General features: G+C 33.2%; 2 protein-coding genes across 2 annotated transcripts; one reads left to right on the top strand and one right to left on the bottom strand.

The window, feature by feature from the left end:
* The first annotated feature begins 1,138 nt into the window (after window positions 1-1,138).
* Window positions 1,139-1,621, top strand: LOC147520377 (uncharacterized). Its single transcript, XM_086594275.1, has one exon. It carries the CDS (start codon window positions 1,139-1,141, stop codon window positions 1,619-1,621), a length of 483 nt encoding a protein of 160 aa, XP_086450401.1.
* Window positions 1,622-3,758: 2,137 nt separating this feature from the next.
* On the bottom strand, window positions 3,759-8,245 carry LOC147520376 (aldehyde oxidase GLOX1-like). The gene is made up of 2 exons (XM_086591905.1): window positions 7,094-8,245; window positions 3,759-5,501 (listed from the first exon to the last, which is right to left on the bottom strand). The coding sequence occupies exon 2, from the start codon at window positions 4,583-4,585 to the stop codon at window positions 3,914-3,916; it is 672 nt and encodes a 223-aa protein (XP_086448031.1). The 5' UTR covers window positions 4,586-5,501; window positions 7,094-8,245; the 3' UTR covers window positions 3,759-3,913.
* Between the last annotated feature and the right edge of the window lie 5,549 nt (window positions 8,246-13,794).

The raw sequence follows: 13,794 nt of genomic DNA, 5'->3' as shown, positions 1-13,794 counted from the left end.
ACCCTAAGTATAAACTCTTAAACTTAAGTGGATGGATAATGATAAGATCTAAAATTTGGCGATCAAGACGTGTTCCAATTATTTTTAATACATTGCAAATTTCGATATTGTTGTTGGAATTCCTAACGGAATTTAGATTTTTCAACATTTCATAATTCTGCTAATTTCGAAATTTGTAATTATTTTCATATCACGCTCATGGAGCGTGCATATTTGCTAGTTTAGATATTATTGACATATCTACATCGTATTTTCGACTAAGGAGTAGTCCATTTCACAATGTTGTGTAAAATGATTAAGCTTCTCGCTTGTGCCTTTCACAAAACCCCACAACCTTGATGTACAAAAACTGTTTGTAGTTGTAGTTAACGCACTCCTAATGCAGTGTGGGTTTACAGAAGTTATCCACATCAGTGCCACTTAAGAAATGTGTCCTCAACCAATTTCATGCTCAAAACATTCACCACCCTCCAATACTATCACAACACAATGGGTAGAGGGTTGAAATCATGAAATGGTGAGGTTAGATGAAAGACATAAGATATTTGTGTTGCAGGTTCACCATGAAGACGTTTGGCTGGGTGAGGCTGTGTGGTGGCATATGCATTGGAGCATATACACCCGAGAGCAGCTGAATTAGTGTGCAAAACTGCTCCAAAAGGTAGTCCCAACTTATGACAGAGTTAAGAGAAAGGGCATTTCTCTTGCTTCTAAATGCAGACTATGCAACAAGGAGGAATGAAGAAAGTGTTGTCCATTGCTATGGGAATGTGACATAACTAAGAACCTATGGATTTGGCTTGCTGATGTGATCAAGGTCTCTCCTTCTAATTGGAGCCTACAAGCAGGGGCGGATCCAGGATTGCCACTCAAGGGGGGCTGCTACAACTAACATAGACTACAAATATATTTTTTTTGGGTGAAGTATACACTATTATAACTAGTATTTGTTTTTTCGACGGAAAAGTTGGGTGTGTTGTAGCCCACCCCCCAATCCGCCCCTGCCTACAAGACATTTTGAGAGCAACGATTGACTTGAGCCCAATTAGAAAGGAACCATGGAATGTAGCTGCAATCCATCTTATGACACAAATTTGGAAAACAAGTAATCGAATATACTTTGATGATGGAAAACTGAATGAATGGCCGGAATTTGAAAAAGGAGATCATCAAGGGGATCAAAGTTGCTGGCCTAATGTCTACGGGCCACATGTGCAACTCAGTGGAAGACTTATCTGTTCGTCAGTCTTTCAACATCAAAGGACGGGTGAGAGAAGCAGCTAGAATAAGTGAAGCATCATGGAACCCTCCATTAATAGGGTTTGTCAAAGCAAACATTGATGGTTCGGCTCTTGGCAACCCAGGTTATCGTGGTGCGGGAGTGATTTTCAGAGGTACCAATGCAGAGTTGTTTGGAGTTCTAGCTCATGGAATGGGAATGACTACAAGCTATGATACCGAATGCACAACTATTGTACTGGCAGTAGAATTGGCTAGAAGGAAAAACTGGAAACAATTATGGATAGAATGTGACTCAACGTCTGCAGTCTTGGCCTTTGGAAAAGGCACAATTCCTTGGAAACTGCAGGCTAGTTGGAAGAGAGTTTATTCACAAGCTTGACTACTAGCATCTCTCATACTTACAGAGAAGCCAACTTCGGAGCGGATGCAACAAAGCAGGGTGCAACACTCACTCCAGGAGACACGCTATGAAGTTCTACAAGACCAAACTTTATAACAAAATTAAGGGTTAAATACATAGATGTGTAACAAACTATACACGAAATCAAACATTGGTGTATAAACTTTTTTTTGAGTAAATTTGGGTAACGAAGTGTACCACGTTTTGCAACGTTGGGTTCTGTTTCACTTCCGTCCAATTTTTTCATACGTGTCAAGTTTTTTCATACATGTCAGATTGCTATTAGATTGCCACATAAGAAAATAAGTGACAAATAATTAGAGAAAAAAAAAAACTTGACACGTATGAAAAAAATAGATGGAAGTGAAACAGAACCCAACGTTGCAAAACGTGGTACACTTCGTTACCCAAATTTGCTAAAAAAAAGTTTATACACCAATATTAGATGTTTGATTTCATGTATAATTCATTACCCATCTAAGTATTTTTTTTTTTCCAAAATTAAACTTAAATGCCCTTAGTAGACATACTATAGATTTAGTTAAGTCTCGAATTGTAAGCTCTAGAAGCATGTGAAACTTTTACTTCTTGTACAATTTTTCATTCTTGCGTGCAAAAAAGATCACACGGGTCAGTTGCGACTTGCCAGGGCTAGGGGTGTCAAAAGGATCGGGCCTGGCTGGTTCAACATAATTGTTCACTCAAAGCCTCTTTTGAGAGCTTGGCCAAAGGGCCGAGGCCAGCCAGGTCTATCTATGTATTTTTTTGTTTCTCCAAAAAGTTGCAGTTTTCTGCTTAGCTATTCCAAATTCCAAAGTTTGGATTCTTCAAAACCATGAATAAATTCTGAACATGTGGTAGGTGGTACAAGAGAAAGCGACCAACATGGCAACATCCAAAGATAAAATTTTGTTGGTGTCCGAAATAGAACAATTTGAGAAGAAAAAAAAAATGAGTGACTTCTATGAGTGATGAGTGGTGATATAATTGTCACTCAATCACGAATAAGCCATACCCGTGAAGGTGGAATTTCACGTGTCCACACTGCCCGTGAACCAGGTAATACCACTGTAGTAATCGTAAAAGCATGTAAGCATGTTGCATATAACATCGATAAAAGTAATCGTAATCGTCCTATTTATTTCCAAGTGCATACATTCCTCTAGGATGATTCATAGGTACAGCATATGTCACCCTTTTCCTTAAAAAATGCAAAGGATCAGTATGAAATTATTTAAACGAATATCGAAATTAAAATCACGTTACACGTTACACGGACCCTTTTTTTTTTTTTTTTTTTTTTTTACGGTTGAACCCTCACTTGTTTTATTAACCTTGTGTACAGTCTGTTAGCTGCTTCCTCATTAATAAAAGAGATGCTCTCAAATTCGTACATAGTCTTTGGATGTTCAGAACCATATTTAAGCAATACCAAGGAGACATTCTTATTGACACTCTGTACAACATGTATGAAATCTAACGCCATTATCACCTTCTTGAAGTTGTGTTGCAAACAACTTTCCTTTTTGTTTGGAATGATTGCCATGAGTTCTAATGTAAGGTAAGGATACATGTAGCTGAGCTGCTCTCAATAATATGACTTAATTGTTAGGATTAACTAGTATTACCCTCCAGATGAGCCAATTAGGATTCTCTCTACTATATGGGGAAATTAGGATCCCCAGTACATACTAAAAAAAAAAAAAAAAATTGGGTTAACTGTGTTTTTTTTGGTGTATTTGGGAGGGAGACCTAATTTCCCATCTAGTGGGTGTTAACCTAATTGTTATAGAATTACATGTATTAATTCACAATTCATTAACCGAAAAGAAAATAATATAGATTTACACGTATTCACATGACACAGTATGTAATATAATATAATAATGGATTATTCACTTAACGAGTTAATGTACATAAACAAACAACAATATATTGCAAGGATCGACTGTTCATAATAATATAGTTTTTGCATTTTTTTTTATGGTGATTCAACATTATAATATATGTATGTGTGTATGGTGTTGTGTTTTTGCATTGAATTCAATATCTGATTTAAAATAAACGAAAGTAAATGGATGAAAAAGAATAATGTGGAAAACCATGAAACAATAACTTATTGTTAATCTTCTTAACATTAAAGTGTTTATTTTTTTCCTAAATCAGCAAAATCGTATACAGTTTATAGTGTATATATTCCAATCCCACTATAAGAGTTTTGTGATGTACAAAGACAAACATTAAAACAAACTAAACAGGCTGATTCTCATGTCACTGAATCTGAATCCATATGCCTTCACTGGGAATATCTTGATGCACAACAAACAAAAGATAATATCCAGGAGGCGATATAATACCCAAATTTGGCATTGTGATTTCGACTTGATATGTCGAACCTACTAGTGTAGATTTCCCTCCACCTAATACTAACAACCTTTGATTCATCGAAAATGAATGTGTGGTAAATGATGGAGCCACCATAGTTACTGCTATCCCTTTATTGCTTAATGCACCAGGGACTGAAAAACGTACCACTACTTTCTGTCCATACTTCACCTTAAATTGAGAGTTTGGTGACACAATCTTGGGGCGTAAATTGTTAAATTCCAAACCCAAATAGGTTGGTGAAAAGGTTTCTAACCTCAACTCAGTTGGATATAGCACGCCAGTGAAGTTATAGTACACGTGAGGATTACTACCTCCAACAAGAATTCTACCATCACGGAGTAGAATAGCAGTTGAATGGTAAACTCTTGGTACGGTAGATGGGTTTTGGATTTCGAATCTCGACCCAATTGGGTTATCTGGTTGGTACAATACTGGGCTCAGGACCGGGTCTCTACCATATTCCCATCCAGCAGTTCCAGCTGCAGCTCCATTGATAACCAAAACATGACCATTGGGAAGTAATATCATGTCACCCATGACTCTTGCCAACGGCATTATCTCTGTTGCCCAAGTTGGCGATTTATCGTTTATTTTGATCCTACCACACGAATTTAATGCAGCCACAAACTTTCCTCCTTTGGCTTGTCCATAGGACCCTCTCGGTGCACCACCACAAATCAACACCTCAGCTTCAGTTGATGGCTGTCCTAAATTCAACGGAAGAAGTACTGATGAACCTGTGCTTGGATAGTTTCGAGGGTCGCCTCCAGGAAATGAAGGATAAGTTCTTACAACGACATTCTTGGTGTAGTCTAATAAGATTGCACGGTTGTTTGCAAAAATAAACAAGTTTCCATCTACGTTGAGGTGAACAAAAGGGTAAAGATTGTTCTCCTCACCAGCATCATTTGTTTGACTTAACAATGCAAAAAAAAAAATATGGAATTCGTTGTTGTGGACTTGGGATAGAATTCATAATTGAACTGCTTACGCCCACCAATAACGATAACTCTCCCGTCGGGTAGTATATGATTAGTCGCATACCACCGTCGAGCTAATAAACCAAGTGCTAATTCATTCCAGTCGCAATTTCCACAGGGATAGAATGTTCTTATAACATGGTCGCCATCATTGAATCCACCAGTTTGAATCAGGTGACCATCTACTGCAACCGCACCTGATGAGCACCATACATCAGTTTGAACCATAAGTGGTCTAACTGAATTTGCTAAAACATCATATTCAACAGAATGAGCCGTGCAGTCAATCTTAACTGCCATTTCATTAGAATCATTTCGACACTTGCCACTGGGCAAAGAAATATTTGACAGGCCAAAATCAGTTCGATCAAAGATAACCACGCGGTCGTTGTTTAGCAGCTGCATGTGCATTGCTGCTATCCCAATGCTGTTCTGTACAAGCGTCCATTGACCTCCTCCGGCGGCATAGGCCTGGTTCTGATGATGCAATCCTGCAATAAATAGAAGATGCCATAGCAAGCAAGAAAGAGTGAGAGTTGTGCTCATTCTTGTCTGTGAGAATATTGAAGAGGCTCTCTCTAGGTGGTCTTCTTAAATCCTTCCTCAAGTTGGAACACGTGCATTAAAGGTGTTAGAAGGCAAAGTACTTGTTGTAGAATAATGGAATCTTTTCTTTGACAATTTAATATTATCCATTTTTGTGTGTCTTTTTGGTCTTTTAGACTTTTTTGGTCTTTTAGTCGGTGAAGTTTGACGTTCCAATCAGTTATAATGAGTTCTTGTCTTCCATGTAATTGAATGTTTTGTTCGTACTTTTCTCTGTCTTTTGTTTGTTACTAGCATATTCCACTAATTAAAGATTAATGTTTTAATATTTCAGTTATTTTGATTGATTACGATTTTTTGAAAAAGGAACCATATCTAAAGAGGTAATGGCTTTGTTTGGCAAAGATTGGATTTTAGTATCTTGGTTAGAGATGACGAGCTCTATTGCATCTATCATTAATGCCGTGAAAAAGTTGTTGCAAACATACAAAATGATCAACATGCATCCACGAAATATTGGTCTAACCACTTTTTCTTTTCTCAAAATTCAATATGTATAGCCAGAAAATATATAATGTTTTTGATAAAATTAAACAAATTGTATAGTAATTAGAAGATCAAGTGCATCATATCTGAATTGGTTAAGAGTTCAATGGAAATGTTATTAGTCTAGGCCATGTGATCCAGTTTGGCAAAATAGGGTGGTTACTTTTTAGTTCAATACTAGCCTAGCTGCAGTCGTATATGGATGGGCGAAGTTGCAGCAGACATGAAAACTTACCAAGATCGATCAGTGTTGTTATAGGTCCTTATCTAGAAGAAGTTGAGAAACTATCAGTTAAGTTAATCTATCTATCATATGCAACCTTTAATCAAACAGTTTACTTTAGAATTTAGGAAAAGTATCAACGCACCCTCAGCCAGTGAAAGTTTATTCCAAATTTAAGTATATTCAATCAAAGTAGAGAAGAATTGAAATCTGTTGATGCTGGAAAATATTCTCTCTCATTTAACAAGGCTGTCGTCTCTCTCATTTAACAAGGCTGTCGAGACCTTCTTTTGTTTCCTTGTGAACTAAAGCTGTAAAGAGTAAAGAACCTACTTCCAGTATAGTTCAAACTTCAAAGTTCACACTGCTAAAAGACAGATCAAAATCCCTTGTGAACTCAAATATGACAAATAAAATTAAACTTCATCTGAAAAGAAGCTTTAGTTGAAGTGTGAACTCCAGTATTTGTTTGCTTATGCAAGTTCAATTTAAAGAATGAGTCTCATTTGTACACATATTTTGTGAAGGAGTATCTAAAGTCTTGCTTTCTGTAATCAGAAATTAAATGGTACAGATTGTCTAAATTTCTCACCTGTATTTTACTACCTGTATCACTAGGTGAGAAATTTCCATAGTTACATTGTGGTGCTAAAGAAAGCACACTATTGTGGAGACAAGCGATATTATGGGTTAAAAAAACAGAGAAGAAAGTGCAGATCATCAACTAAATATGAATAAAGATATCATATATAACAAATCAGTACCTACATGTATAAGTAGATCAGAAATCACTTTCTTGAAAATTACAGCTCTATGTGATCCACCTTTCCTGCTTTTCTAAATATGGTGTGATAGACGATGTGATACTTACAAGATCCTACTTGGTCGACTTCAATGCCACTTCAATTCGTTTATAAGGATCCTACTTGGTCGACTTCAATGCCACTTCATTTATGTAATGTGTATGGTGTAAGTCACAAAATCTCTACTACTTATAAGGGGTGTGGGCGAGCTAGCTGAAGGAGCTGTCTGTCCGTTCTAACAAGTGCTAATTTAGCTATATGTGGGCTAGGTAAAAGAATGGCGCAGGTACAAATCTAGGTATATGTGGGCTGTACTAACTTCAGCACACATGCATAGCACGTCCATTTAGCTAGTACTATTCAAATCTTACCATGTTCAATATCTTGACCATCTAAATAACGTACTTTTAAAGTTTTAATTTATTCAAGAAAAAGAATGGTGATTTAAAAAGGTTAACCTTGTGGAAAATGCATCAGGTCGTCACGTGGTAATTGCCAAATTTTCTATAGATCTTCGAGTTAAGAGGATAAATCTGCTAGAGCATCTCTAATGGGAAGTGTAAACAGTATAGCGGCGACACTTAAATAGACATCCAAACAATTTTTTTTCCAGACGTCACTTGGAGCGATGTCCTGTTTCTTTTACCCAGTTTTTTTTTTTCTTCTGGAAATACTACAACTATGTTGTGCTTTGATAACAGCTATAAAGATCAGAGATACAGATCGAGTTAATGGTAGTGATTCTCCACGAATTGCAGCAAACCCCACTTCAACCAAGCCCGTAAAAGTAAGAAACTTATTTTTTTGGTTTCTTTTCACGGTTCAAATTATTGTTTTCACTAATCTCACTTCATGGAGTTGCTTGTTTTTTTGCTAATTATTGATGATAGGTAAGGAAAGAAAAATTTGGGGAACGAATTGCAGCCTTTCCAGCAACTTGTTAAGTTTCTTCTTATGGGAAGGGAAGGTGGAGTAAATAAAATGTGATTTGAATTGTTGAAAAGTTGAGACACCAAAATGAGTAGACAACAAACAACTTTTGTCTCATTTGTTTGACTTTTGACTTTTTGTTTTGTAGATAGATACTCACAATAAAGACGGGACGCCACTTATTTAAGAGACGTTTCACTCTAGTAATATCTCAAACGTCAAACGTCCGTCCTTTTGGATTACACATTTCTTAATTTTCCCTATTCGAAACTACCGAGTGTGTAAATTTTTGGTGGTACCTATATAGAACATATGTGGGAGTGTAAAATTACACTCCCCATTCGAGATGCTTTTATGTGCGGGGATTAGGTGGAGCTATTCACTAGATTTCAATAAACAGTTTTATGTACGTCCATGAAAACGTACAACATAAGCATCAGCGCAGTAAAAGTTAAGTTTTTATTTGTTTAAGACATAATGACTTAAAAATAAAACCAATTTTACATTAAATACAAAGTATTTTTTTTATTGTCTAAAAATATATTGTATTTTCAAATTTTTACAATTGATACAATCTGTTAAATCCAAATAGATGGAATATGAATTAGCCTTTAAAACAGGTTACATGAGTTGCATTCCGTTCTTAGTTTACTTGTATGACCAAAATACCCTTGAAAACAAATCAAATTTTATGTATAAACTCACACGAAATGAAATTGAACTGCCCATACAACAAATGGAAACACTATAAAGTAGTTGAACACAAACTCTTTAACATACTCCTTCAGCAATCCATCAATATGACAAAACCTAGATGTGTTTCAATCTTACCGGTGTTAGAAGCAATCAATTAGTGGTCTTGATTCCAGAATCTGAAAACCAGGCTTTTGTTCACAAAAACTTATCTCATGCTATGCTAGTAGACACATCTAGGTTTTGTCATATTGGTGGATTGCTAATTGATTAGAACACTAATTCAAATCAAGATTAGCACGGAAGTGACAATGAGATTGAGGCTTCACTCTATGGAGACCCGAAGATGGATCATTCGATGGTGACTCAAGCTCAATTTTCAATGAAGTGAACAATAATGGGGTTCAACAGCATCAACTTCTAATGTCTAGCTCCAACAACATAGATTCAATTGCTCACCGCCTTCCTCAATTCACATACGCGTAATCGATTTCGGGAAATACCCATAAATGATATCAACACCATCAATTCATTTAGATGGAAGAACACAATAACTTCGATCTTTGAATCATAAGAGCCTTGCAAATTCTTTATCGGACGAACAAGGAACACACTTCAGTATACTACATCACACAATTGCTTATGTTATAATTTCTAAAAATTATATATATCACAAAATATATAAAATGGTGCAAAAAAATAAAAATAAAAAAATGACTTTATTGTCATGTAAGAGCTTGCCTAGGGCCTCCACAATCTCAGAGCCGGTCCTGGATAAAAGCGTAAAACCAATGTTTTTGCAAACTCCTAATATCATTTTTCTTTCAACTAAATCGCCAAGTCACGGCTAAGATGAGCTCTATTTGTATGGTTCTACAAACTTGTCAAAAATCTTGCCGAAGTAACATATTAAAATTTCAAATTACTCGTGTTTGTACCACAATACAAAATATCACGATATATATTGAGAAATCATAAAAAATATATATAAATATATATAAATATTCAACTATAAATATATATATTTGTTGATATATAAATATTCAACTATATAATATATATATATATATATTTATTATATATATATATATATATATATATATACATCACCAAACAGTTGAGTTTATCGCGATATACAGACCAAATCATTCTACAATTCTAAGTGTAAAATGTTTTTGATTAAAAAGTGTGGAGTCCACCTTACTCCTTCAAGTTGAGCACTAGCAAGCCTACAATTAGGGCCAACAACTTGTTGTGATAATTGTTGGCTCTCAAATTATTAATAAAGTGTGAGGAAATTAACAAAATAAAATTTAATAATAATTAAGTTGTGGGAGGGATTGAACTTAGGTTTCTTCTGAGAATGGTAGGCCACTAACCACTCAAAGATAATTTTATTGGGGACCAAACCTATTAAAATCTGTCTTCTACATGTACACATGTCACATGTGAGCAAAATAATTTCTATGCTACTATTTGAAAGGAAATGATATTGTTAATATTATGTTTAAGTTTTAATTGACATTGAAAGTTTATTAAATTTATTTATTAGTTAGATAATCCTTTATAAACTTATTTTTTGTATAATCTTCTATAAATAATATTGATGAACAATGTGTTTACAAAATGGGACCCAAAGTTTGAGAAAAAGTAGGTAGATATATCCAAATTTAGGTCATTCTCTTTTTGTAAGAAAGTATTAATCAATGAATTAAATTGAATTATTTGAACACAAAAAATATGAAAAACAAATATTTTTTAATTAGATGACATCAATTATATTTAATTTCTATTAAAATTGATCAAAAAATTGACATATATAATTCCATTTTTTGAATTGAGATGCCACTTTACTCAATTCTTAATTACTTATATTTAATCACAAAATGTATTTTTGAATAATACAATACATTTGGATAAGATTGTGTTTATGGTTGGTATATATAAAAATTTCTACGAAAACATTTTACCCATTTTTCTTATTTCAAGGAAAGAAATCAAGATCAAAGAATGAGAAGTAAATCGAGAAAAAATAGTGATTTTGTGGTAATAAATTTTACCCATTTTTTTAACCACGAAAACGGTAAGAAATTACAACTAATGAAGAATTAGAGTGCTTTTAACTTGTAAGAGAAAAGAAATTATGGGATTGGTGCTACGTAGCATAGTCTTACTATGTTGATATTGTGGATATATCGCAATATATCCACGATATCCCAACATAAGGAGATATATCCACGATACATATCCATAAATCAGGGTCGATATATCGCGCCCTATTCCGATATTTTGTACTACAAGTTTGACTGTTTGTACTATTAATATACATGCATCACATAAAAAAAATATCTTATCCTTAGATATATATTATAGCTATACCCTCTTGGCTCTATTTTTCAAGGTTTCATAGAGTCTCCAACTTTTTGTAAACACTAATACTAATTACGAAAAAATAGAAATTCTAAATCCTTAGATATATATTATAGTTATACCCTCACCAATCTATTTTTTTGGAAGACTCACGAGATTTTAGTTTTTCTAAATCCCATCTAGAGTTTTTCACAGAGTATCTAATTTTTCTTAAACAATATAGCTAATTACGGAAAAAAATAATAAAAATAACTAAATTGCAAAAAACAATATTTTCAACCAAAAATGATTTTCTTAAAACCCTTACGCCACAAAAAATAGCTTCCACACTAATCTCAGATTAAGTTTAACATAATAAAGTTTATTTCTAGAAAATGATAATGAAACTATGAAAGAACAAAGAAAAAAATGAATTGAATTGCTTGAATATTTACTTTATGCATTTGTTAACCACACATGTGACTGTAAAAAAAGGAAAAAAAGTAAACTAATCATAAAATAAAATAGTATACACCCAAAACAAATAAAATTGTATTGTATGCACTATATATATGGGCATAACAAATAAAGTTGGATCAATTTAAGGTGTAATTCACTGTAGGATTTAGACATTTAGTCATAGTTAAGGATTTCAAAAACCACATGTCACAATAATTACAACATATTCTAATTAAATTTATGAATTTTATAATTCCCAATTTTAGCGGAGTAACGAGATTCAGTTAAAATGGACATTGGCTTAAATAGATTATATAACTATTGATTTAGTTAAAGTGAACGTTGGGCTTAAATAAATTATATACCAAACCAAACAAAAAAAAATTACATGTGGAAAATTAAATTATGCAAAAAATAACATCACAAAATATATAATAGCAAATTAAAAAAAATAATAATAACAAATATTTTAAAATATATATAATACTGCATGAAACTAACGTCAAAGAACAATTAATGAGAAACATAAAACTAGATACAAATGTATCGAACTAATCTCAAATAATATTTAACGGGAAATCAGAAATTGGATGCACATGTAAGCATTAAACTAATCTTAAAATTAATTAATTGACAATCAGAATATTGATACAACTGCATTAAACTAACCTCAAAGAATAATTAACGGGAAATGAAAACTTGGATGCAAATACATTGAACTAACACCAAAAAATAATTATCGGAAAATCGAGAACTGGATGCAAATATATTGAACTAACCCTCAGAGATTAAATTAATAGGAAATCGGAAATTGGATGCAACTGTATTGAACTAATTTAAAAAAAAATAACTATAAATTGGAAACATGATGCAAATGCGTGAAACTAATATTTAAAAATAATTAACGGGAAATCGGAAACCAGATTAAACTACACTAAACTAATTTCAAAAAATAAATTGGATGCAAATGCATTAAACTAACCTCAAGAAATAATTAACAAAAAATCGGAAACTGGATGCAAATTTATTGAACTAACCTCAAACAATAATTAACGGGAAATCAGAAACTAGATGCAAATGCAACCTCATCGAATAATAAATGAGAAATCGGAAACTGGATGCAAATATATTAAACTAATCTAAAAAAATGATTAACTGGAAATTGGAAATGGAACCGGATACAAATGCATTGAATCGAAAGCATAAAGAATAATTAGCAGGAAATTGGAAATTGGATGCAAATGCATTAAACTAACTACAAAGAATAATTAACAATAAATCGGAAACTGGATGCAACTGCATTGAACTAACCTCAAAAAATAAATAACAGAAAATCAGAAATTGGATGCAAATGCATTGAACTAACCTCAAAAAATAAATAACAGAAAATCAGAAATTGGATGCAAATGCATTGAACTAACCTCAAAATATAGTTGTGTTATATGTTGTGGGAATGTCTCGATGAGTATAGTTTTGCATTTAAAATGGTGTTTATCTTTTTTTTTTTTCTGTATAATTGGGAACACCTTGCTATTCCAGTAGTTTCAATATGAACTTCGTCTTATTAGACAATCTCACAAAACTTCAATCAAACTTCTATTATTAAACAACAAATAAAGTTGAAGGGTTTTATCAATGGTGAGTTATTTTTTTTAATAGAGAGTATGTGGGGTTTTCATGTTATAAGAAATTTGGATGAGTGAATAATATAATATTTGTATATAATAGTTATGCATATATAATTGCATATATTTTTTAGAATAATTAATACGACAGGACCCGTTCGTAGATAATTTTTGAAGATCCCACATAGTGAGTCAAGTATATAATTTAAAGAATAATTAACGGGAAATCAGGAACTGGATAATCTTTGATGATCCAATATAGTAAATCAAGCATAATTTATTTTTATGTCATGTTTGCAAGGACACTACAGATGGATAAATAGAAAGTTGGTATTGCACACCACATTGGATAATTAAAAGAAAATCGAAAAGTGGATTCAAATACATTGAACTGAGCTCAAAGAGTAATAAACGGGAAATCATAAACTTTATGCAAATGCAATATACAAAACTCAAAAAGTAATTAACTAGAAATCGAAAACTGGATGCAACTGCATTAAACTAATGTTAGAAAATAACTAATGGGAAATTAGAAATTGGATGCAAATCTTTAAAAAATATTTAACGGAAAATCGGAAACGGTATGCAAAAATGCTACAAATAAACCTCA

This window comes from Coptis chinensis, chromosome 2 (assembly GCF_015680905.1).
Source record: "Coptis chinensis isolate HL-2020 chromosome 2, ASM1568090v1, whole genome shotgun sequence".
Lineage (NCBI taxonomy): Eukaryota > Viridiplantae > Streptophyta > Magnoliopsida > Ranunculales > Ranunculaceae > Coptis > Coptis chinensis.
Note: the sequence above shows the minus strand (reverse complement) of the source record. Positions and strands in the feature narration are given on the sequence as shown.